Source organism: Abramis brama (genome assembly GCF_963993115.1).
Source record: "Abramis brama genome assembly, chromosome: 1".
Lineage (NCBI taxonomy): Eukaryota > Metazoa > Chordata > Actinopteri > Cypriniformes > Leuciscidae > Abramis > Abramis brama.
The window spans coordinates 18,641,350-18,667,456 of record NC_139963.1 but is presented as its reverse complement, the minus strand read 5'-3'; the positions used below and the strand labels follow the sequence as shown (position 1 = coordinate 18,667,456).

At 38.5% G+C, this 26,107-nt stretch overlaps 2 protein-coding genes across 3 annotated transcripts in view; one reads left to right on the top strand and one right to left on the bottom strand.

Annotated features, from left to right (window-relative positions):
• Positions 1–26,107, bottom strand: part of tbcd (tubulin folding cofactor D) — a 47,718-nt gene that overhangs the window by 17,962 nt on the left and 3,649 nt on the right. Inside the window, exons 5-28 of the mRNA XM_084110397.1 lie at positions 25,893–26,039; positions 25,746–25,801; positions 24,633–24,765; positions 23,295–23,340; positions 23,063–23,195; positions 22,810–22,952; positions 22,657–22,717; positions 22,406–22,480; positions 22,225–22,319; positions 17,102–17,258; positions 10,463–10,520; positions 10,217–10,246; positions 10,000–10,085; positions 8,427–8,507; positions 8,268–8,341; positions 6,757–6,874; positions 6,620–6,680; positions 6,503–6,525; positions 6,364–6,395; positions 1,308–1,370; positions 1,090–1,166; positions 925–1,006; positions 354–472; positions 175–266 (exon numbers count right to left, since the gene is read on the bottom strand). Coding sequence (XP_083966523.1) covers positions 175–266; positions 354–472; positions 925–1,006; positions 1,090–1,166; positions 1,308–1,370; positions 6,364–6,395; positions 6,503–6,525; positions 6,620–6,680; positions 6,757–6,874; positions 8,268–8,341; positions 8,427–8,507; positions 10,000–10,085; positions 10,217–10,246; positions 10,463–10,520; positions 17,102–17,258; positions 22,225–22,319; positions 22,406–22,480; positions 22,657–22,717; positions 22,810–22,952; positions 23,063–23,195; positions 23,295–23,340; positions 24,633–24,765; positions 25,746–25,801; positions 25,893–26,039 — 2,042 coding nt within the window. The remainder of the gene's footprint in view (positions 1–174; positions 267–353; positions 473–924; positions 1,007–1,089; positions 1,167–1,307; positions 1,371–6,363; positions 6,396–6,502; positions 6,526–6,619; positions 6,681–6,756; positions 6,875–8,267; positions 8,342–8,426; positions 8,508–9,999; positions 10,086–10,216; positions 10,247–10,462; positions 10,521–17,101; positions 17,259–22,224; positions 22,320–22,405; positions 22,481–22,656; positions 22,718–22,809; positions 22,953–23,062; positions 23,196–23,294; positions 23,341–24,632; positions 24,766–25,745; positions 25,802–25,892; positions 26,040–26,107) is intronic.
• On the top strand, positions 18,130–22,185 carry znf750 (zinc finger protein 750). Of its 2 annotated transcripts, XM_084110407.1 has the most exons (4): positions 18,130–18,571; positions 18,937–19,021; positions 19,607–20,883; positions 21,013–22,185. In XM_084110407.1, the coding sequence occupies exons 2-4, from the start codon at positions 18,953–18,955 to the stop codon at positions 21,629–21,631; spliced, it is 1,965 nt and encodes a 654-aa protein (XP_083966533.1). In that variant the 5' UTR covers positions 18,130–18,571; positions 18,937–18,952; the 3' UTR covers positions 21,632–22,185. The 2 variants fall into 2 exon arrangements, with proteins under 2 accessions (XP_083966533.1, XP_083966534.1); XM_084110408.1 differs by lacking the exon at positions 18,937–19,021 and having other exon boundaries at positions 18,196–18,571.

The following is a 26,107-nucleotide window of genomic DNA, read 5'->3' as shown; positions in this document are numbered from 1 at the left end:
GACAAGAAAGCACAGGACACATGGACATGCAATGCAAGACGGGACAAAGCAGTGAAACTAGACATGAATTTCAGGTCCTGCAGGAAGGAGCAGGCGTTGACCAAGCTGGCTCACGCTAAGCTCTGGCAGACTGGTTATTCAAGCGCAGAGGAGACAGGAGAAGGTGTTACTCACTGAGACATGGCTGTGGCCGCATCCCTCCTGGCTTCAGTTCGACTCTCCTGTCTCTGAGCAACTCTGCAGGCAGCCTGGAGCCCAGGCAAGATCTGTGGAACACGTAAGAGTATGCATACTCAGACTAATGGCTCAGATTCACACTTGAGCTGAAAACAAGAGGCGTTATGAGGTGTGACCTGCTGTAGTTTGCCATGGATCATGAACGGAGGCATTGAGCCCAAGGCGAGAGCGCAGCCACAGCGTGTCAGAACCTCGGGACTCTCCAGGGCTGACAGGTATTGACTAACCAACTGATCTGTATGGCAACAAATGGATGTAAACAAACAATAAATAGACAAAAGTATGTGGACACACAATAACCACACCAACAAGTACCAATCAACATTTAACTCTTTCCACGCCATTGACGAGATTTTCCGTCATGTATGACACAACAACTTTCCCGCCATTGTTATACGGTAGGGGGCGCTATTACAGATCTTCTGAAATATTAAAGCGTCTCCAGATCCAAAAACAAGCGAGGAAGATGATCTGCGTAAACCAGGAGTGGATAGAAGCATTGCTTACACACAAGTAAGCTAACGTGATCACCAAACATTCGACAGGATGTAATTCAAAACTGCCTAACGTTACCGAATGAAATGTCGACCCAGGAAAAGGTATATGACATTGGCGGGGAAAGAGTTAATATATATCATAATAATAACCACAACCTGCTATTGTGTTAAATGAATTAGTTTCCTGTACCTTGCATTTTCAGGTCGGCTACCCCGGGTTGAACCTGATAACACTGCTGACACAACGCTGCCAATGCTGAGACCGCGGCATCCTACAGAAAACACATTATATTCTCATAACGACCACATTCGTTACAGTTGTAAGGCCCTCTGGGTGTTTAGGTGGTGCCTGTACCTGTATACCCCGTCTGGCACCGCTGGAGAACAGGTGAAGGTTCTTCAAGCTGTCGTCTATTAGCCATTGCCAACCAGCTGAAAGAAATCAGAATACACATTAACTTACAATCACAAGTCGACAACATTAAAAATCCATCAAATAATTACTCCTCCGTGAGACATTTGTGGTCTAACATATTTAAATAATGCAATTGTAAAGAGGTGTGGTTGACTCACTGATAACTGGGTCATCTTTAAAAGGCATCTTGGAGAGAGAGAGCTTTTCAATGAGGCCACAGACTGAAAGAAAAAAAAAGACAAAGACAAAGGAAAAGGGTGTAAAAAAAAACTGTTTAAAGTAACTGGGCCATCTGCAATGTCTTAAACTTCTATTTCCTGAACTATTAATCACAGATTCCTAAGATATGGGACAAAACACGTCCTTCAACTTTATGTGCCATTAGTTTTTGGCAGCATTTCCACTTTGAATCAAATTACTTTTTCCAATGAATTATATTTAACATTTAACTTGATTTTATCTTTAATTTTATCAAAATCTCATGCACATCCCCTTCAACCGCATGTCATCATACCAGAATTTGGTTGATTTTTTTTAACCCTTATGTGCTGTTGGGGATGTTTTCATCCACTATGGGGTATTTTTTAGTCTAAATTTGGCCATAACTTTCTCTGTGTTTCAGCAAATGGAATGATTTTTGGTGACAAATCTTATTTTGACACATATTTTGGGAAAATGCTTTGAAATTTTTCAAAAACTCAACAGTACACTGTGGGCAAATTTACTACCCTTTCGTTATGTTTGTGGCTGAAAACAGCCACTACTTTAAACTGCTGTAAAAATATATCAGATAAATATTTTTTTCAATTTTTTTTGCATAAATCTATTAATCAACCTCAGTCCTGCTCAAAAATACTAAATGTTTAAAAAAAATTCAGGATTTTAACTCTTTAATTGCCAAATTCGTAAATGATGTCACTGATTTGGGAAAAAACACACACAAAATGACTCATTTTCAATATAAAATGTGATTGTGGACTGGATTTTTTTTTACCTTTTATCACAGTCTTGGACATGTCAAAGATTAGAAACAACATTGGTTTTGATGCATTGTTAGTTTTTGTGCAGCATCAGATTTTAACTTTTTCTCCCTCATTTACTGTTCGTGGCTGTTTTTGCCCCATTGACTTCCATTGTAACCACATTTTTTGATTGCAAAGTCATGACACCATATAATTATGCATTTTTGATTGTTGGTGGTTTTCCCTGTTGGGAAGAGGTAAAATTTGTAATTTTTACTGTTGATAACCAGGTGGCACCATTAACCCTTTAGATAGGCCTGTGCAAAAAAAAGCTTAGTTTCTGGCTTTTACATGGAGTTATATGGAGTTTATATGGAGTATAATAGCATAATAAAGTGTGTGTTTGTGTGTGTGTGTGTGTGTGTGTGTGTGTGTGTGTGTGTGTGTGTGTGTGTGTGTGTGAACTCACCTTGATGCGTCTGAGAAAATCAAAATATGCACCTCAGCTCTCAGAACTACATGGAGTAAACAAAAACAAAGTAAGTGTATTTATGCATCTGCTGCCTTTTGATGGTGAGAAATGCAGACTAAACAAAAACAAAGCAAGTGGATTTAAACGCGTGCATGCAAGCCTGCTGCTCATTTGATGGTGAGAAGAGCAGCAAGCAACATGAGAAAGGGCTTGACTTGTAGTGAAGTTTTAGAGATGATTATGCAGCCTGACCCCTCCAGCGAGCTGCATGATGTATCGTCTTCCCCCTCTGACACCACAGACTCAGGAGAGTCAGATCCTGATTTGGATGTGGCACCCTCATCATCCTCTCTAGCTTCCACTGAAGGCGAGGAGGATTCGGAGGATCCTGGATCTGGGTAGATTGGGAGAAACGGCGAAGTGTGGTTTTCCACTAACGCGGAGACAACTCCCTTTCTTCAGCCTGCCAGAGGCGTGACTCCAGGGCCGACGCGCTATGCCATCACAAAGCATAGTCATACATGTTTGTATGACTGTACAAACATGTATGTGTTGACGCAAGTCATGCTGACAATGAGGTCAATCATCTCCTCCATAAAAAACAGATTGAACACGGAATCCATGTTCTGGACCTTTGCGATGGCATAGCGCGTCGGCCCTGGAGTCACGCCTCTGGCAGGCTGAAGAAAGGGAGTTGTCTCCGCGTTAGTGGAAAACCACACTTCGCCGTTTCTCCCAATCTACCCAGATCCAGGATCCTCCGAATCCTCCTCGCCTTCAGTGGAAGCTAGAGAGGATGATGAGGGTGCCACATCCAAATCAGGATCTGACTCTCCTGAGTCTGTGGTGTCAGAGGGGGAAGACGATACATCATGCAGCTCGCTGGAGGGGTCAGGCTGCATAATCATCTCTAAAACTTCACTACAAGTCAAGCCCTTTCTCATGTTGCTTGCTGCTCTTCTCACCATCAAATGAGCAGCAGGCTTGCATGCACGCGTTTAAATCCACTTGCTTTGTTTTTGTTTAGTCTGCATTTCTCACCATCAAAAGGCAGCAGATGCATAAATACACTTACTTTGTTTTTGTTTACTCCATGTAGTTCTGAGAGCTGAGGTGCATATTTTGATTTTCTCACATGCATCAAGGTGAGTTCACACACACACACACACACACACACACACACACACACTTTATTATGCTTTTATACTCCATATAAACTCCATAATACTCCATGTAAAAGCCAGAAACTAAGCTTTTTTTTGCACAGGCCTATCTAAAGGGTTAATGGTGCCACCTGGTTATCAACAGTAAAAATTACAAATTTTACCTCTTCCCAACAGGGAAAACCACCAACAATCAAAAATGCATGATTATATGGTGTCATGGCTTTGCAATCAAAAAATGTGGTTATAATGGAAGTCAATGGGGCAAAAACAGCCACGAACAGTAAATGAGGGAGAAAAAGTTAAAATCTGATGCTGCAAAAAAAATAACAATGCATCAAAACCAATGTTGTTTCTAATCTTTGACATGTCCAAGACTGTGATAAAAGGTAAAAAAAAATCCAGTCCACAATCACATTTTATATTGAAAATTAGTCATTTTGTGTTTTTTTTCCCCCAAATCAGTGACATCATTTACGAATTTGGCAATTAAAGAGTTAAAATCCTGATTTTTTTTTAAACATTTAGTATTTTTGAGCAGGACTGAGGTTGATTAATAGATTTATGCAAAAAAATTTGAAAAAAATATTTATCTGATACATTTTTACAGCAGTTTAAAGTAGTGGCTGTTTTCAGCCACTAACATAACGAAAGGTAGTAAATTTAAACAATGCACAAGGGTTAAAGAAACAATATGAAAATTTTGGCCGATATCGATAACTCTTGAAATAACTCAACTCTCTGATAACCCTCAAAAAATATTTGAAAGCTGATAACCGATGTATTGGCCGATAAATCTAAATCCAAATTTTTATATTTTTTTGTCTAATTACAAAAACAACTCTCACCATTAAATCCATGTCCCAAGCACACAATTATAATGGTGTTCTCATTAGAATTTTATGTAGCCTACAGTATATGACAGCAATTCAAAACCATCAAGGCGAACAGTGTGCATCAGAAGTGTCCCAGCTGAAGGAAATAATCCATTATTTATCGCTTTAATATATCGGACAAATTTTCTCATTGGCCGATACCAATATGGTGGCCGACATACAACCTGTGCATCCCTAGTGCTTTCCCATGCAAAAATAAATAAATAAATAAGGTACAACTTTCTTGATTCCAAATTGGTAAGATGTTTAATTAATTTTATCAGATAGCATTATAAGAACACTAGCTGCACTAAAATTATGCATTAAGTGACTTTTTGCTGAATTGGAAATTCTGTAACAACTACAGGTCTAGCTGACACTCTATTAAAGCAACACTAAAGCACTTTTCCTCTTCGGTCCCCCTACAGGTTGGAAGCGGAATTGTCCATTACCGCTGTCGTAAATCATTTCTCCGCCCGCAGCCTACCGTCGCACGCACGCTATTTGTTTATTCAGCACCGGCTTTGGAAATAACGTCCACAGACAAGGTAGAGTATGTTGCATGGTTTTATGAAAGTATGATGTATTGCGACATCAGACACGGCTATTTTTTATATAGGCTCCACCTATCGACTGTAGTATCGCTTGCCGTAAAGCAAGTCAAATTTGTAGTTTCTTATGTCTCATTCGAACTACAGATCCGCTACGCGATCTGGCAAACTTGCAAAGTGCGGTTCTAGCCGATAGAGGGTCGCAAAGCGAACGCAGAAGTGCCGTTCACCCTGTTACGAGTAGATGAACCACTGAAACGATTTTGGAAACATTATTTTAAGGTACAAAAGAATCTTTGGTGTTGCTTTAAATTAATGTAACAGACCGCTCCATCTTGAGACAGGAGCAATAAAATAAAGCAATAAGCCCCAAGAAGCCGTGGTTTACAGTGAATTCAGAACAGCTAAGAGGCGTGGAGCGGAGTGCCTGAAAGCCCCTTCAGCTGTTCTAAAGTCACTGTAAATCCCGGCTTCTTGGGGCTTATTGCTTTTATAAAACAGTTTTTCCACATACCCGTCAAGGTTTCATAAAATAAACACAAAGACACAAAAATGTAATGCTATTGATAAAAAAATATTATTCTCCCGCCACACAATGTAGTTTTTCAGAAGCGGAATCCTTGCCAAGCAACACACAGACGCTGCAACACATAAGCGGTGTTCGAAACCGTCCTCTATACCCTCATTCACTATTCCCTACATTACTCCCATTTTATGGTCCATTCGAAGGAGTGATTGACAACGAGCGCAGGAAGGGCTGCCGCTTTTGCATCGTTTGTGCTTCTTGTTTAATAATCATTTGAAACTTAGCAAACTGGCAGCTCCAGTAGTAAGATGAAAAGATAAACTTCTTCTAAAGAAAATGTTCTGGTGGTTTGCTAGGGGATTTTTGTACTAGTCCAAGTCAAAAGAGCCCACCCTAAGTCTTATTGATATTCTGGTTCCTATATGGCGTAGGTCCCGCCTTCCACCACTTCCTGCCAGAGCAAAATTATAAGTGGTACACACCTCTCCTTAATTTGAGGTATCATTCATGTCTGTATCAGAAAGCTAAAGATTTGTTCAAACCACTAACCATTAGTATGAGCTATAGTAGTAATGAGGCTTTTTTTATGTCACACACACTTACATATTCGTTTGTAATTTCAACACGTGAAGCACAATCAATTCTACAGAAATATAATTTCTTACCAGCTGGTCTCATTAGCTCTCCACCAAATCCCCTAGGGTTAAAACAAAATAAAACATCAGTTACACGCTATAAGAAAAAATAAGTGCCCCTGAAAAGCTTTGATGTCAACTATTGCCAGGTTATGAAGCAAGTGCTTACCTGTACTGTTTTCTGTCAGAGAGCTAAAGTGAACAAACACATGGAAGATCAGTTGCAAAAAAAACTGCTTTTTGTTTTTTATTTCACAAAATAACACAAGAGACTAATTCTGCAGACCTTTTGATGAATGTCTTTAAGGCCTTCAATGGTGTCAGAGGACAGGAAGTCAGTCACTGACCTACAAGGAAATAAATGCATTAAATAAAATAAAGTTATGGTTAGGCAAAGCTGTAATAAATAAAAGCGGGTATAACCTATTGTTCTGGGAGGCCAGCTCATAGAGAGCATGAGTGATCTCAGCGCAGGCCAGGATAGCGCCGTGACGGCGGTGTAAATCCATCCCTGTCGCCATGGGCAGCAGCTGGGGTAAAACTGAAATCAAAAACAAAGGTAAGATGGCACAACATTTTAGGCATCTGTGTAGAGGTGAAAAAGCTGTGTTGAAGAATTGGGTTTGCTGTATGTGTACAGACGAAAACTATGGTGAAAAATGTTCGTCAACAAGCTTTATTCCCATGACTAAGACGAGACGACACCAAGGTCATTAAACGATAACCGACTATAGCAGCAAGCCTGTTGATATAGTCAGTGTTACGTGGTGTTCAGCCGCACACCGATTACATCACCGCCCCCAACCGTCGTTTTGATTTTTTATAGTAATAAAACTAATTTAGTTCAGTTAGAGAACAGTCGCTACAATTAAAAACTAAACATGTCTGCTCATTTCAGCGTGAGCCGAACGAGAGTCGTAGCACAGATCAGCAGCAGGAGTAACATTTCATTTATGTTACTCAGCTGACTGACAAGACAATGGCGGAAGATTTGGTTTCAAAGCAAAATGTAAAAGCGCCTATTTGGCAATATTTTGGATTAAACCCAGTGCTAATAGGGAAACTGAAAACTGTTGTGTTTTTCATTATGAATAATAATGAACCCACCAATTAAGCAATTGCCTTCCCCGAATTACCGCTAATTGGGAAAGTAAAATGAGTGTCCACTGGTGCGGAGCAGAGTGAGCATTTCCAGTTCATTCCTATGAAAGCTGAGCTTCACGCTGTGCTGGCTCAACTTCCATAGGGATTAATTGAAAACGCTTGCTCAGTGATGAACTGTAATAAATCCAAACATGGATCTCGCATATGTTGTTTGCGATTGTGGTTGCTGAATTTTCTGTTGTTTTAATATAAAAACATTTGGAATTATTGGAATTACTATTAGGAATTTTAATTTTTGAGAGACGTTTCATGTTTTACTAGTTTGTAGAGAGTGTGTTCATTTATATGATAAATAGCCCATAATAAATCAGAAATTAAAATGAGGAAAATTAAACCATGACATTCCCTTGATGAAAGTTAATCAAAACTAACTTTAGCTGGAAAATAACTTTATTAAAGAACCGCTATAAAGCCAAAACAATCTCTGTTACCTTAAATTATACGCTTATCTCTGTAAAGCTGCTTTGAAACAATCTACATTGTTAAAAGCACTATATAAATGAAGATGACTTGACTTGACTTGACTTGATGCTTATAAGTGCAAAAATTCTGATGACATGTAAAAATACATTTCGCAAATAACTACAATACGTTGCGATTATGATCTTGGGCAAACTAATCGTTATTATCAGTTTAACCATTATGCATTATGCAGTCAACTAAAACTTGACTAAACAAAAACAGGACAATGTTGACTAAATGAAAAAACTGAAAAGTACGTAAGACTAAATGAAAAAATGAATAGCTGAGAAAACGAACACTATTCTCACCTGTGTTGGCCATGTATTCAGGAGCCTGGGCAGTTAGATTGTGCAGTGCTTTCGTGGCCAGCTCTCTGATCACCCTAATAAATGCGAATATAGCTTTAGTTAAAATGATAAAATCCCCAAAAAAACTAAAAATCCAATTGAAACAGTTCAATTACTTACCCGTCCCAGTGATTGATTTTCATAGCCACCAAGTGGTCAATTAAGGGTTTGGTGTATTCCTCAAAACCAGCGATGTAGACACTGAAAAAAATCATACATTAGTTTTACACAGCTATTTCTGACTGTTAGTATTCAAGAGGCGGATTTGCTACTGTACTTAAGGCCACATATGTAAATGACAAGGATTATGATTTGTTCATATGCATGTGGGTATGCATGCAGGCGGTCATATGCTAGGGAATTTGGAGGCTCAAATTAGCTTGAGCTGAGAAATCAACCCGACCAAATGGTCTCGACAAAGCCTAGATTCCCTCTCTAACTGATAAAATGTATCAGTTTGAGGAAGAATCATAGCGTATATGCATTTGTATATGTGTGTGTGGGAAACGACAGCTACTCCACAAAACGAACTTGTCAATCCATCTTGATGAATGAAGCTATGTAGAACAAACAGGTGCGTCACATGTGACTTGCATAAACACATTTTGGAATGTTTTGAAAAGAAATTGAATCGAACAAGAAAATAAGTCCCAAAACAAAAGATCTTTACAGTAGGTGTGAAAAGACCTTTAGCATGCTTATTGTTCTGATGTCAACAGTTTCTGAACGGCCTAGTTTTACTGTTTTAAAGCATACGTTTACTAAAAAGGTTTGTCCAGACTGCTACGGGGACTGCTATCATATGTCAACTTTAAGGGTGTGTTCACACTTGTAGTTCGGTTCTCTTGGTTCCTTTGGTCCAGACCAAAAAATAAAATACATTTAGTTCTGGTTCGCTTTGCGTTCACACTGTCATTTTTAACACAGAACCTTAAGATACAAAGCAAAAAAAGGCTTTTATGATGTATATTTTGCGACAGACCTCGTCGAACATTGGAAACAATGCTGTGTTCTGGGCTAAATGCGCTCGTTGTGTGTGCCTAGCCTAAATATGATGGTTTTTGATGGAACTGACAACTTGTGAAGAGCTTCTAAAATGTGTAAAGGAGTCAAAACAGCAGCAGGAATCCCTCCGTCACACACAAACGAAGATCTGCTGCGAGGAGACGTAGTTCTGATGCCTGTACCCAACTGTGATGGGCAACATCGCGACTATGACGAGGAAAAACAGGTGTGCTTGTATTGAGAATTCTGTCCTTTTTACGGTTGCATCTTGTGACATCATGTCCTGTTTTTGTTGCGTTCATTCAGTTCGTTTCAGTGGAACTGCACCAGAGTTCGCTGGAAAGCGGACAGAGACCCATCTTTTCAGCGGTAAGACTCGAGTGCGGCTCTTTGCTCCCTAAGGCTAGCATTTTTCACATTGCTTTTTCACTACACTGAGATGACGCAGTCAAATGGTGGCATTTTTCGGAAGGGTGGGACACAAGAAAGGGACACGACAGCGTAACCACTGCTTCACTCATAGATGCATTCAAAAAATACCATGATTGTGTTTTGATTTGTCTGATTGTTCTGAGAAATGGGGTGTATGATTGATCTACCTGAGGCATGTACACTGAGGAACAATGGAGCTTAATTAAGCACATCAAAACAACTCTTAGTCACACATTGTCACCTCCTTACTCCTTACCTAATGGTCAAGTAGCAGTTATTCAGGTTACCGACCGTGAAGTAGTCCGCCGCTGTGACAATGTCTATGCCATGGGGGAAAGTGCCCTGTGGAGACAGGATATCTCAGGGGATCAGATTAGACACACAGACTCGGCAGGCTTCACAGTTGCACTACAAATCAGTGCAGGTGTTAATAATGGATCTGAATATGTAAGTGTATTTCTTTTTCGTCGTACCTGTCTGCCCACATTCTCTTGGAAAGCAGCCTAAAAGAAAAGGAAGCAAACGTTACATTTTCTAAGATGTCTTATTGCAAAAGTGTGTATTTTTTTCCCTGTTACAATACTTCCTCCTATCCAGATGTTACATTAAGCAAACTCCTTGTCAAAAATGCTAATGCTTTTAAATACTTCAGAAACATTTCCACAGTTACAAAAAAGGGGAAAAAAGCAGCTTTAAAAAGAATTTCAGGATAAACTCACAGACGCGGCCTTTCTGCAGGTGATGTTCCTGTCAAACACAGTTGCGATGACCAGCGCACTATAAAGGTAGAAACAAATGAAAGATCATAGATAGAATGACATTTATCTATCTATCCATCCATCCATCCATCTATCTACCTACCTACCTACCTGCCTACCTATCTATCTACCCATCTATCTATCTATCTAAACTAGGACAACTGTTATTATATATCATGTATCCCATCTCTTGATTTTGTAAGTTTGGCAGCCTGAGGTAACGCACATTTACCGCTTTCAATCAAACGTGTACAGCTCTAAACTTTCACATCTTTCACCCCCAGTGATGAGGCATATTATTAAAAAACAAGTGTGTAGTTCTCATCTCAAATCTCATCTATCATTTCAGTGCCCCCATAAACCTGTTGCACTCTCTTCCCTTTATTCCACCACTCCTCCTCCTCAATCGGGCTGTGTGAACGTGCCCGCGAGGTATTCCCACCGTCACTCACAGCCTGGGAGAATGAAGTACACAAACATACACAGTACACACGCACAAGCCTAAGGGCTTAACACGGCCGCGCTGGTTTCGATGAACAACTGATAGTGGCCCGGAGCAGCATAAAATGGACAGGGACTGAACATGCATGCAGAGTTAGACACGTCACTGTTATTGTTTTATAATAACGCCTTACGGAAACCATTGAAAACTTCGGCTTGTGCAATGTGCAGTGTAGTTGTAGTAAGAAATAGTTCTTCCTTACTTTCTTCCAAAAAAAACACAAAAGGAAGAAAAATTGTGCTGGTCACACTACAAAAATGCAATTACAGTGAAAGGAGACTGATGCTTTAAAGATTCAAACAAGACTTAAGAGTTTTATTAATGTGCTTCATACAACTGCTATATTTCAAATCTTTCGAAGCCATATAATACGTTTGTTTGAAGAACAAACCAGAGCGACCAGTTGTTCCCCTGAAGAAAGTCATATATATATTTGGAACAAGATTTAGTTTGAGTAAATAAAGATAGATTTATCATAGCTGAGTGAACTTTTCCTTTAAATTAAGTGTCCCCAAAAAGAAAATGTACATGCTGTGAAAAACAGAGGAGACCATAGATGATTTATTATTCTTAAGAATCTTTTTTTTTTTTTTTTAAACTCTTGTAAAGATACTACTGCTCAAAAGTTTGCAGTAGGTAAGATTTTAACATGTTTTGTTTTTTTTTTAAAAAGTTTTTTGATCAATATAAAAAAAAAAGAAGTTTTTAAATAAATAAAAAACAGTAAAAACCGTAACATTGTGAAATATTATTGCAATTGAAAATAACAGTTTTCTAATTTAAAATATTTGAAAAATGTCATTTATTCCTGTGATGTTTAAGCTGAATTTTCAGCATCATTACTCCAGTCTTCAGTGTCACATGATCCTTCAGAAATCATTCTAATGTGATAATTTGATGCTCAAGAAACATTTATTATTATTATCAATGTTGAGAACAGTTTGATCATATTTTTGTGAAAACTGCGATTCTTTCCCGATTCTTTGAAAGTTCAAAAGATCAGCATTTATTTGTAACAACGTAAACGTCTTTACTGTCACTTTTGATCAATTGAATGCATCCTTGCTAAATGAAAGAAATAATGTCTTTTAGAAAAATCGGACCCCAAACGTTTGCATGGTAATGTATATGTAAAAAAAGAATTGGGGAAAAAAATAACAATAGCGTAGTTTCATGCAATGACACGGTTTCTGAAAGCGTCATTAAGCTCATAGAAACAGCCTATGACTGCTGATGAAATTAGAACAGGACTCGACAGGCCTTCAGACTGGGTGCCAAATGGTGACCGAAACCCACGACAACAGACGAAACCTGGCAGCACCGTGGGGGTAGGGAGGAGGGAAGTTGCGGGGAGGGCCAACAAACCGAAGGAGCAATGAAAAAGCACAGTCAGTTACATACAGGCCCGCACTTGCCCTAAACAGCGAGAGGGGGAGTAGCGGAGCATCTTTAAGCTGTCATTCTCGTAATATCATTATGTTTTTTACGGTGACTGAAAGGCTTACTGTTGAACCTTGGGAGGGGAAAAAATGCTTTCTGCTGATGAAACTGTTTCGCTGAGCTGAATCACCACTACATCACCACACAAACCGAACATGGCAGAATTGCTAGAGGAATTAAAGAATACAGTTACACAGCAAACCCCTAACCATAAGTCTGAGTAATAATAGCAAGCACCACAGATAAAACAAATACACAACATCCATGTGGGACACCACAGAAAAAAACGTTAGCTATCTGAAAAAGATCCATGAAATAATACTCGCTGTTAGGGCTGTCACGATACCTAATTTAAGTTAAATACCCGGAAATGGAGCATTTCAAGGGTGAGAATCCATAAACCGTATTACTTCAGTTTTATACGGCTGCAACAACTAATCGATAAAATCGATAATAATCAATAATGAAAATCATCGACAACGAATGTCATCATTGATTAGTTAATGCACAACGCAAAAAACTTCCGCCAGCCACGTCAAATTACAGCACTGGATAACACATTTCTATGGACAAAATGCATCTAAAAATAGCGGAGGAAAAGGAGCGAGTTGTTGCGGGATTGGTGCGTGATCCAAGCCGCCCAAAACATGAGAATTCTTCATTTTAAGCATCAAGCTAATGCATAAGCGTTATGCAGGCGCTTTGACAGATTGTGCTGTTTAATGTGTGAGATACTGTACGTTTCCTCAGTGCAAAACTTGCATTTTACGGTTATATCCTTATCTGTAAATGTTACAAATTCACGTGAGTTTTTCCATTTTGCATGAAGGCTCATCCTGACAGCACAAAAATATTAATTTACCTGAAATATCTGTTGTTGGACGTTAAATTTAGGTTTAAAAGTCTACATGTAAGTATTTTATGAGAGTAGTAACTGTAAAGGAATAACAGCGTGTAATTGAATATAAATGTAAGACGTTTCTCACATTTACAGGATAAAGAAATGACAGTAACAGTGTGCATTCCTCTAATGTTAACACAGAGTTTGTGTTTATATTGTTTTTTAATATCTTAATTTTTAATGCAGAGATTTAAACTGTCCTTTTGTTTTATAACTCATATAATGTATAGCATAGATATATAGTGAATATATATATAAGTTTTCATAGCATTCAGTTGACACATTTGTTTGAAGGCCAGCATTGGGCAGGATGTGGAATAGTGTATTTAGTAAAAAAAAAAAAAAAAACGGACCTTTTTATCCGATTATTCGAAGTAATAATCGACCAACTAATCGATTATCAAAATATTCATTAGTTGCAGCCCTGCATAGTGCTATTGTGGAATCATAAAGGTTGTGATTAAATTAAATACATATATGTGCTGCGGGTTTCTGAGTAAAGCGTGGTGCTTTAATGATACAGTATATATGCGTGCAGGTTGCACGTTTCTTCCAGCGTCTTAAGAGCGTCTCAACTCACAGTAAATGCTGCTCCACACAAACTCAGTCTCTGCATGTGCTGTTTGTGTGGTGTTCCAATAACGTGCATTTGGGAACACATATAAAGTGCGCTTTGTGTTTCATAGCAAAGTGTTGCACTGTTATTTTTTATTAGCACAATTTTTTTTTTTTTTTTACTTAATCGTCAATTTTTTTTGTTTTTACAGATTATTCAATCACCACAATAGTTGTTAGTGACAGCCCTAAGGGTGTGTTCACACTTGTAGTTCGGTTCTCTTGGTTCTTTCAGTCCAAGCCAAAAATGAAACATTTAGTCCTGGTTGCTTAGATGTCATTTTTAACACTGAACCTAAAGCTACAAAACAAAAAGCATAAACATGAGGTCACAACCTTTTTTTTTTTTTAAGCTTTATTTAATTTGATAATGCTTTCAGCTACCAATAACAGCACAGTACTCTCAGCATTGGTTAACACATTTTACCATTATTAAATTCACTCTGCAGATTTTCTCAGAAAATCTGTGTAAAAAAAAAAAAAATCTCAGTCATGTGTATCAAGGCATTACTAAATTTTTGAAGAATCTTTAAGCAGGTGTGCAACTGTTGTAGTCCACAAAAACTTGTAGTCCAGTTTAGAGCTTTGGCAGAAGTGAAGACTTGTCAAGTAATTATTTTGGTTTCATTGTCACACAAAACAACCATATGACTTCAGAAGACTTTTTCATTGTTGTTGTCCTTATTGGAGCTTCAACGGTAAAAAAGCCACATGAAGATTCTTCTTTTTTTTTGGAACTTTGTGTTCTTTTGTTTGTTTTGTTTTTTGGCAAATCAAAGGGAGTGGTTCTCATTGGTTAATGGCTCTCATTTCAGGTTTGCATTCCTGTTTGTAATAGCATGACGGCGTAGGGTGAAATATTCCTGTAATTTTCTAAATGAAAATGATCCAAAATGATCAACTTTGGGAAGTTTGTCATCTTTTGTCAGGTTCATCCAGGGTTCATACGCATTTTTGAGACAATTATTTATGATCTAATGTTCGATTAAAAGTCTGTGTGCAATACATGTGTAAAATAAGAATACAAATCCATGTTAAAATTTATCATAGCATATCTTAACAAAAATCAATGACTATTAATGCTATTTGTTTTAACAAAACGTACAAGCTGTGCGTGTGCCAGACGTTCCTCCATGCAGAAAACAATGTCACATGACTGAATGCCTGAATGCTAAGCATTGTAATTTGTACAACAGAATAAAGAAACAAGTGAAAGTTGTATTCAGGTACAGAAATACAACATTGAATAAACTAAATTAAAAAAATGAATCCTTAAAATTAAAGTTAAAAATGTTATTCAGTCAAGAGCAGAGTGATTTTCTTTGTCTTTTATTTGATTAACATTAATGACACAGACGGCAGCAGGATTATTAGGCTCCTGTCACTTTAAGATCGAATGCATGAATCCAGTATACTGTTAGACGTTTTCTTTCTCAACTGTTCACGTTCACTTACCCGACAGTGTTTATGAGGATACTTGCCAAGATGGCCATTCTGACATAACTTTTGTGTGCATTTGGCTGTTTAAATGCAATAAGCCGCACTTACTATAAGCCTTACTATATACGGAAACAAACTGTAATAGATCTATATCTAACCGTACATTCGAAAAATTACTTTAATTTTACAGTAAAATACTGTTTAACAGTTGTTGGAAATAAAAAGGAACAAATCATCTGATAATTTACAGTGAAAAGCCATAAACAGACATTTCCTGTGTGACACTTTACAATTTATGTTTTTTCATTTTAATATTTCTTAGTTTTTTTTATCAGTTGTGTACATTAGGGTCATATAATTTAATAAGATGTTATTAAATTATTGCATTACTTTAGTGCTGGGTGTTACCATGATTTTTTTTTTTTTTATGACACTGTGCACACCTTCTATATATTAGTATTTACTTCAGCATGTGAAAAAAGCAACTTGTGATGAATTTTGATTCATCATGTGGATTTCTCTTTACCTCCCGTATTATTATGGTGTTTGTCAGTACATTTTAAAGGTACAAAACAGATTTAAGTAGCAGCATGGCCTTGCTATTTTTTTTTTCTTCTTATATCATAATTAGAGCTGAAAAAGCTAATTGTACATTACAGTTCATTGTTGTTGCTGCTCATACGGAGTACTTTAATTTTCTGGCAGATGCATAGATCAACCGAATGAACTGTACTTCCTCAGTAGGGAGAGGTTTTGAGCTGTAAGAGGTGTATAAACTGGTTAAGGCGGTAAATAACTACAGCCAGGAGAACAGGTATGAGAGGAGGCTCTTATAATACTTGTCCTTCAAATCTCACTAAAACTTTCTCTATATATGTCCATAAAGTGAGGGGGGAAAAAACGGATGCTTAAAATAGAATTATATAAAAAAACGTAATCTTCTTTCAAATATAATTTGCTGTGACAGAATGTTCTGAAAATAATTACCAGGTAGTGAGGTGAAAAAAAATGGCCAGTCATCTTGCCACATACTGTAGGGCTTGCTGACTAAAGAACAAATAGCCCTCAGTATGTTGTGTGCTGCAGATCTGCTGCCCAGCCTCACTAATCAAATTCCACAGCCTAACCTCACTTACAGAAAAAACATTTTCATTGGAGAGAAAGTGTAACCGTATTGTCAAGAGCCACCCAAGTTGAGCTGTCATTTTCACTCGTCACTGACATCAGATCAGCTCTCACCACAGTTGGTTGTGGTGCAACCAGAGCTTTCATACTGGAGAACATCCAAAAACACCTTCACAGAGATCTAAGAAAGGTCACGCCAAATGCTTGTATAAATGGTGGGCGAACAAGGAGTCAGTTTGCTATCCAGACTTGAGAAAGAATTTGTGTTCATTTTTCATATTTTCATATTTAAGATGAATTACTCTAGATCTGATCCACACGCCTGCCAGGCAGGAAATCTATTGAGTTGGATTATTTAAAAGAATAAATAACATAGTAAAATTAGCTCTGTGAATTAAAAGCCAAGAGTAATATATTAAATAGATTGTTTGTGGGTTTTTTCAGCGCGAAATGTAGGTCTGTAGCACACATGGTATGGGCATGAGATACTTAAGGTTGGTAACTTAATTAGCAAATTTGATGAATGGCATAAATAACATGCATAATGTCTCAGTCAGTGGTGGTGTTGGGATCGTACCTGGCAATCTGGTTGACATAAGGCTTTAGTTCGCTTGGCTCATAGGCACGGGCGAAAGCCCAGCACACGTAACAGGCTGCATCACGTACATTTGATCCCAAACTGCATGCTCCCCTTTTTTCGTCATATATCAGAGCTTTTAGAACCAGAGGCACCACTGTAGGATTCAGAGACAAAACATTAGTATGCAAAAATCATTAGTTTTGAAATATAAAATATTTACATACATTTACATATACATACATGCATATACAGTAGTCACAATTTGAAGTGGATCAAAACCTTTCATCAAAGTAATACATGAATTTTGAATAATACCCGTTCTTGTCTTAGGACAAGTTTGATGAAGTTTTTTGATCCACTTCAAATGTTGACTACTGTACATACATACATACATACATACATAGACACACATTTATATATATATATATATATATATATATATATATATATATATATATATATATATATATATATATATATATATATATAAATAAAATAATCATTTACAAGTTTTCTTAGATAAATAGAAATCTTTTGTATGTTTTTACAGTAACTTTTGATTTATTTAATTAATTCTTGCTGAACAAAAAAAACAATTACATTCTTAAAAAAAAATCTTACTGACTACAAACTTTTGAACTTTTTTTTAATATAATTATATAACTAAAATACAACATATGCATAATATAATGTGTGTGGTGCATAAATATACACAGACACACCAACGAAGAAGAGAGTAGTGATAGTTGACTTTTGGAAGGTCCTTTATTACAAGAAACTCTCTTCCTAAAACTTAGGTGGGGCCAGAATTTGAAGTATTAAGAGTTTATGATTCATGCTATATGTGCAAATTAATGCTGAATAAATTTCAAAACACAAAACTTTACCATTAAATTTAAACAAACTGAGATCCAGCGTAAATAACTGCTCAGAACAAACATTTTCATAATCATGCTGTAAAGACACATCAGGTGAAGCACACATTTGGCTCCATGCAAATCTCACTGGTTGTCCTCAATATCTCCACACCCCTCTGACAACATCCTCAAACCTGCTTCACACCTAACTACCACTCCTGGGCTAATTCAACCATTCAGGCAAACATAAGCCACAAACAGTCTTGTCTGGCTTCTAGTCCAAGTGGACGCTCACTAACAGGTGAGACAGGAGGCAAACTTGCAATGTATCGTGGCTTGGGGCTTGCCTAATATCAGGCACATTGATGCTGCCTCAGGGCTCTACTGCTTGGGCATAGACTCCACCCCACAGAGTCAACACCTCAGAAAGCAAGAGACTCATCAGACTCATCAGAAACGTGACAGAACACCTAAAGAGCAGACACCTGCGTTCAAGGACAATCATATCAGCCAAACTGTTCTACTGTGGGACTGTCATAAACTTCAGGAGGTCCGCTGTGGACATTATCCATTGACGCTACTTCCAACATCACGTGGAATCTGATAACAGGTAAGGCTGTAAAAGCTAAATCACTAAGATTTTTTAATGGCAACTGTTCTTATTGCTGTTTGTATGTACTAGCATTTGTTAAGGCTGATGTACTTTATAGCAGGTGTTTCTACAAGAGACTACAGATGCACCTGTTAGACCACATTTGGCAGAAAATACTCTTTTTGTATTTGTGATGTGGTTGTACACATATACACAGTGTCTAAACAGTCAAAAATTTACAATTCTCGTTTTACGCTAATATCACAAGATTTCGGTGTACCCATAGAATAGTTGATTAAGAACCAGGAAACAAGGAAACAACGCATAATACAGCAAAATAAAATTTCACAATACAGAAACGTTCTTTTAATTTGTGCCTTAAGGAGGGAGCGGCTTGATATGAAACATGGGAGTCAAAACCTGAGCCACCACTTCTTGCGACAGCATGTGACAAACAGGTTCCTTAAGGTGGAGTCATTTTCTGCATAACTTGCCCGGCAATCTCTTTCTTCAATATTCCGCTTCCCTATACAAACCTTCAGGCCTCAAAAAATCTTTGCACACTTACCAGACCATTATGTATCCTCATTGTAGTGAAGAATTGTAGAAGCCAATTCTTTCAATCACAGAAGCAGTCCAACTGATTACTTATTTTATAACAATTAAATTCCATTCTAATACCTCTGGTAGCTTCTCTACATTTACAGTGCGAGTGAAATCAACTTTTAAATGTCTGGAGTTTGTATCTTGCAAGCAAGTTCATGGGAAACAGGTGTATGTGGTTTCCCACGCCATCAGGTTTTGATGAAGGGTAGCATGTTTGTACAGGCCTACCCTGGCTTCACTAGTGCAGATAGAGCATGCCATGCTAACACGCAGGCCAGCGAACAATACAGAACTGCTACAAACTAGTTGAAAGGCTTAAGGGACTGTGAACATGCAAACTCCCTTTATATAAACCTAAAGTAGTGACCCAACAAACAGCAGATGCTCTGGTCCAGTGTGTGGCAGAACTGTTAATGATTTTTTTTTTTTTCTTTCTTCTGTTGCCAGATAAAGCTGACAAACCGCAAAGTGTTGGATTGGAACAACTGCACAAGTATGGACATTCTCCAGGGGAGAAAACCGAAGAAACCACATTATATTCCACGCCCTCCTGGCAAACCATTCAAATATCAGTGCTTCCAATGTCCCTTCACCTGCAACATCAAGTCTCATCTCTTCAACCACATGAAGTACAACCTTTGCAAGAACTCCATCTCTCTGGTATCTCAGCGCATGGAACAGACAGGAAAAACAACCAGACCCTCCCAGAATAATCTTCCTTTCAACCACAATAGTAAAGAACCACCCCTGGAAGCTGAAGCCAGCAAACCTATAGAAAGGATCAGTGACAAGGTTGAACAAGAGGAGATGGTTAAAGAAACAAGACAAAAGCCTGAAAGTCCCATCAAGGAGGTCAGCAAGCAAGTCCCAGAGGCAGTCCGTGAGATTAGGGACAAAAGTGCAGACATAGACATTGCACAGAACAAATTATCTTCGGCTTTCTCACCAGTTGCACGAACAGGTGAAAGTGAAACTCTGTCTCCACGCAGAGACAATCAAACATCTTCACCCATTCCTCAGTTCTACAATCAAATGGCACCTTGGGTCGCACCTGCTTCCACAGCACCTCTTCTTCCTCTAATACAAGACTATCCTTCATACATGGTACCTGAGAGGCCCTTGCACTCCCTCTACACACCTTACCCACACAACCAAGCAAACACCTCTGCTTACCAACTCACACCCCGGGAGACCCAGAGACCTCTGGTGCCATCACCTTTGGTGGTCCCGCCTAGTCCTTCTCTTCTCCACCCTTATCACTATAGATATGCTCATTCTATTATACCCGGTCCACCTCTACCCTACAGTGTCTACCAACACCCTGAACTATCCATGTCCTTACAGAGAACTAGGTATCTTCCTCTGGATGTATACAGCGACAGATTTTATCCTCGAGAGTACGGAGGACACCTGGTCCCCATATCTCATCCGGATTCCTACAGCAGACTTCCTGAGGACAGGGCTGTCCAAGAGCACAGTCCAGGAGACAAAGGTACTCGCCAGAGTCCTTTAGCAGGATGTGCCGCCTCTGGGTCGCCAGACAGGCCCAGTACCGCAGATGTCATCCAGCGTATCCCGGTTACAATTAGGCTCGCTTCCCATGGGGAGTCACTCCCAGTTAGTCAATCACAGCATATCTTACAAGGGGCAACTACAGCAACCGGCAACTTAACCGAGAAATCATGTGGACAACCTCAAGAGAACATGTTACAAAAGAGAGAGAGGTAGGTAAACTATGTGAGACATAAAGGCCCCAAAGACACTTTATTTGACAGTCAAATAAAGCAAGTTAATGGTTTCCCTAATCTTTACAGAACTTGAAATAACATTGGTATCTTGTTTTCTCTTTCTAGGAATGACCCACAAACCACAGATTCTGCAAGAGGCAGTGAGATTTCATCAGAAAAGGTGGAGGACGAAGAAAATGAGGAGGAGCCAGGTCCTCTTAACCTTTCGAAGAGGGACCAGGCCGCATCAAGTCACATGACACACCACTACTCTGACCGAGAGCTCCATTATGATTCAGAAAGTAGTCAAGAGGCACCGCTCAACCTCTGCCTCAGGGGACAGTCCAAAAACCAAGCCTTGCCCAACACCACAGGCTCAGAAACTCCAGAAAGACAAACCCTCATAAACGTTGAGGAATCCACAATTGCTTCACCCAGAAAACAAGACCTAGACCCATGTGACCAGAGGCACTCAGCGGCCTTTGCTCTGTGTCAGCTAGCTAGCTCAAGGGACATTATCATGGACTCCTCTATTGATCAACAAGAAATGGCAGAGGGCCAGAACAGCCATTACCTTCCTCCCCCAGACAACTGCCCAGTAAAAGACACTCCAGACACACCCAAACAGAACACACGGGTGCTGGGACAAAAACGGGCAATAAACAGACCTCTGAGGCACAATACCAAAAGAGCAAAGGTAAAAGAACCGTCCCGAACTCAAAGAAAGAGGTCGCAAAACTGCTGATGCAGAGATTTCAAAAGAATGGACTGCTGCAATTCAAATATTTGATAGAAAGGAGTTCCAGTGAAAAGATCAATACTCAAGAGACTTTACAGGAAGAGATGGTCAACATCTTTCAGCCAACATGGGATCAATTCAAAGACTACTGTATGCCTAAATGGCAAAATGTATCAATTTAATCCAATGTAAGTTGCTTTGGATAAAAGTGTCTGGCTAATGCATGCAAATGTAGATACATCCATAATACAACATTATGCACTGATTGGAAAAAGAAGGCACCCCAGATAGTATACTGAAAATCTTCTGCTCTTTGACAGACTTACAAAAGTATGTATCAATTCATTAAAGGGAGCTGGGTGGTGGCATTTCTTTCTTTGTTTTAATAAAGAAGCTAGTCAAACTTGCAGTATTTGAATAAAGTGTTTGCATAAAGTGAAGTATGTTTGCTTGTGAATGTTTTGTACTGAGTACGATCAAGGGGAGTTACAATGTTTAGATTAAGACTATAGCATTAATTGATGTCAGTGGGTAAACTTAAAACCAATAGTTTTCAAATTTAATACAATAGAGAATAAAAAAAGAGAATCCAAACCAACCATCTGAAAGACGCGAAGGAAGCAGGAGTCCTCTACGGCCTAGCTCTGCAAGAGCCAGGCAGCCCCCGTGCCATGCATTATCTGTTTCCTGGAAACTGCAATATGCAGAAAAAATACCTTACTAAGTATTTGATGAGATTCACATCATCACATCTCAGCCTCCTGTATTATCATGCCACACCTGAAACACTCCAAAACAGATTCAACCACTTCATCTGCGAGCTCTTTAGGTAGTCTACCAGTCACCCTTCCAATCCTGCAGGTGGTTAAAAAAAGAGAAAGTGTATTAAAAACCAGAAACCAGTTAAAAAATGGATAATTTTAGTACTCTAGAGATTATTACAGAGAAATGTGGTTCTAAAATATGGCACTGTCATACCAAGCCAAGACAGACAAAATCAAACAAAGTGTATTAAACTTGACTGTTCTCACCCCTTTGCAGAAGACCATCGCACTATTGTCTCTTTGTCTTTCAGTCCCACCAACAGTTGTTCTGCAACAATGAATAAGAAAATTAGCATTAACGAGATAGCATTTAAATACTTAGCAAACAAAACAGAAATGGAAATATGCCTGCATACTTACCAATGACATTCTCTACCTCCTGAGGTATGTCATAGTCTTCCTCCTGACTGACAGACTCTAGATCAGGTTTTGTATCCTCAACACTTCCAGTGACAGAAGACAGGGCCAGGTTCACTGCGAGTGATCGACTTCCTCTCTGGTATCTGGATGCAGTCATACAAAATGCTTACAAACAAGCTGACACTTTTGAGCATTCCTTGTTTCATTTTTATGTTTTTGTTTTGTTTTTATCAGTCGGTCACTCCTCCATTACCTCCATTTGGCCAAACGTGGTTTTAGACAAGTCAAGCCAAGTCTCTGGACAACTTTTACTCCCAGCTTACGCAACGTGGCTTGGTTGCTTTCAGCTATTCTCTTCTGGTTCAGGCACTGAAGCACTGTGGGGGCTGTGAACGAAGGGTCATGTAAAGATTAGCGAACATTTATCTGTTTGTATGTTTTGGCTTTATAGAGACCAAAGAAAGACCTATAAGACATATACACACCATACTGCAGGAAGTCATCACGTTTCCCATGCTTGAAGAGCTGGGCCTGGAGAGAAATCATTACTTGATTAGGACTGATGCAGTGTTTGCTAACATTTTTTGTCATGCATTTAACTTTTTAAACAAAATCATAGTAACTGTGCTTAAAGTCCTGCGGTACACATAGGTCTACCCCTGGTTGGAAAATACCAAACTACTCATTAAAAATCTATGAGCAATACATTACCTATATATCATTAGGTTGATGTGGAGTCAAATTTATTAAAATTAACTAAACCCATTTGCAACGTGTCTTGTAAAATGCTGAATACAGTTACGCTTAATGCCAGCAGCAGTATCTTGTAATTATTCAGTGTGCACCGCACATGTTCCTGCTCCCTGCCTTGTAGCACTTAAACCCTATATGCAAATCGTTGCTGGCAGTTTTAGTACCTCAGGCATTCTCAACACACAGAGCCAGTTTTGAGCACCTCGGGCAATAGAGACATGCTTCACAAAAGAATAACAACTGCAGGATTGTTTTCACAGATCTCTGGACTTTAAACTATGTAGGATGTCCCATTGCAAAAAAATAAAAATAATAATAATTCTGATAAAGATCAGTCACTAAAATGAGCAATTATGAGTGTTTTAACACAGCACTGTAAAAATACACGTAGGAGGGCATGTGACATCTGGCAGGTAACGGATGCATAGTATGTGCAGCTATTGAACCAGTGCCGGAATTACAGTATAAGCTTAAAGGGCCGTTCACACCAATAACTACAACAAAAACTATATTAGTGTCCACACCAACAGATAATATCGTTGTTTATTATAAGCATATGCTGCAGTTGTTATCGGTCTCTGTAATGCTCAAGCAGAATGGATTCTGATTGGCTATCAATGTTTTTATTGTTCGTCAGCTAGAAAAAAAAGGGTTCACTTTATTTTGATGGTCCCTTTAACACATTCTGACGACTATATGTTGCACCTACATGTCTACTAACTCTCATTAGAGTATTAATAGAGTATTAATAGACTGGTAGGATTAGAGTTAGAACAAGTTGACATGTAGTTGCAAAGTTACAAACTGCAACCATGCATTTTATGTTTACCCACCCTTGAAACCATTTACTCTACATTTATACATACAATTGTCTCATTTATTGTTAATGAATTTAATGAAAGGTAAATATTGTATTGCTTGAAATCTCATGGAGTTTTATGTGAATCAGTTTGGATTGTTTTTGCCAAGCATTTGCATGTTCGACATCTTAATTCTCATGAAAAGAAAGGGGGGAAGTGGTGGATGTAAACAGCCCTATGTGTGAGATAAACAGTGGATTGGAGGCTCACCAGGGACTGCAAAGCTCCGTCAAGGGCCACGGTTCCCTCCATGGTCATTTCACTGGTCTGAGATATGGTGGTCAGACACCAGTCCAGAAAATCACCCAAACGCTTCTGCTTCACATCTGGGCGGGTCACAAACCTGCGCAGATAATACAAATCTTTCAAGCAAAGAGATCATCCACAAGTGTTTAAACAGTGCCCTCTACTGCTCAGTGAGTAAAGCTGGCAATATTTTGCAGTAAACACCCACTTTTGGATATTATAAGAGTGGCATTCATCGGAAATAATTTTTATTACACCTTATTTTATTACAAATTTGTTTTTAATTATCATTTAAACCAAACAGCTATTTACACAAGAGGATTCAAAATGCTAAAAGATAAAAAATAAAATAAAATATTTAATAAAGCATGTTTTCCACACTTCTTTTCACTAAATGAATGCTAGAAAGAATGATATTTAATAATTTTCATTTATATGCACCAATACATTGTACATTATTAGACCAAAGCACTAAACAGCAACATATACATGCTTATATGACTTACATGACTTTTACGGGCTTTTCCCAAATAACGGAAGTGACCCATCCGGGTTGGCAGTAACATGAGCCGTCAGGCAAGTGTTATTTAAATAAACTCCTGATGTACTTACAAACTTTCCAATGCCTCGTTTTATGAGTACAGAACCTATTTGTACTACTGTAGAAGTTTGGTACCATTCCAGGCATTATTAGTGGGGCAATTTACGGGATACAACCTTGGATTCAATAGCGCCTGCACTAAGCCATCCGGCTGATATCTCTAAATAAGCTCTAACTTTAATAATGTTCGACCAAGGGGAAAAAGGCTTCTGGGGGGGGTGTTTGGCTCGAGGTCATGGTGCAAAGGACCCTAGGTTGATTTTACTCCGAACCATCCCTTTAACTGTTTAATACACAGAGGCATTATGAATTTTGTATAATTACAATCTTTAAAAAAATTAAAAGTACACAAATAAAGGCCAATTAAAAACGAACTCATTAAAATGATAGCAATATTTACATCTAAATATTTAAGCCCAGCTCTACCCAGATAATAAACACACATATAGAGGAACAACAAATAACATGCAACTTACTTTGATACAAGGACTGATGCAGCATCTCGAGATTTGTCACTGACTCTGAGAAAGGACTGCAAATATATAAATATATATATTTAATAGTACAATTATTAATTAATAATACAGATGTTGTCTATGGTGGTCTGCGATTGTGGGTGTCACCTTGGCAACAGCCAGGATACGATCCATTATGGTCTCTCTGTTCAGCCCGGGGTCAGCGGACATGTGGCCGTCCAGACGGGACAAGTCAAAGGGAATGAGACATGTCATGGAGAGCCAGAGGAGGAGTATGTAGCGTGTTTCCCAGGTCTAATACAGAAACATACAGTCGATTACTAGATGATGTACAACTTTTGTGCTTTGGGAAGGATAAATCA

Bases quoted from the DNA above. Each gene is read 5' to 3' on its own strand.
- znf750 (XM_084110407.1), top strand. From the start codon at position 18,953: ATGAAACATGGGAGTCAAAACCTGAGCCACCACTTCTTGCGACAGCAT. The intron at 19,022-19,606 runs GTGGAGTCATTT...TTCTGTTGCCAG, and splicing joins TGACAAACAGGTTCCTTAAG to ATAAAGCTGACAAACCGCAA. The intron at 20,884-21,012 runs GTAGGTAAACTA...TTCTCTTTCTAG, and splicing joins ATGTTACAAAAGAGAGAGAG to GAATGACCCACAAACCACAG.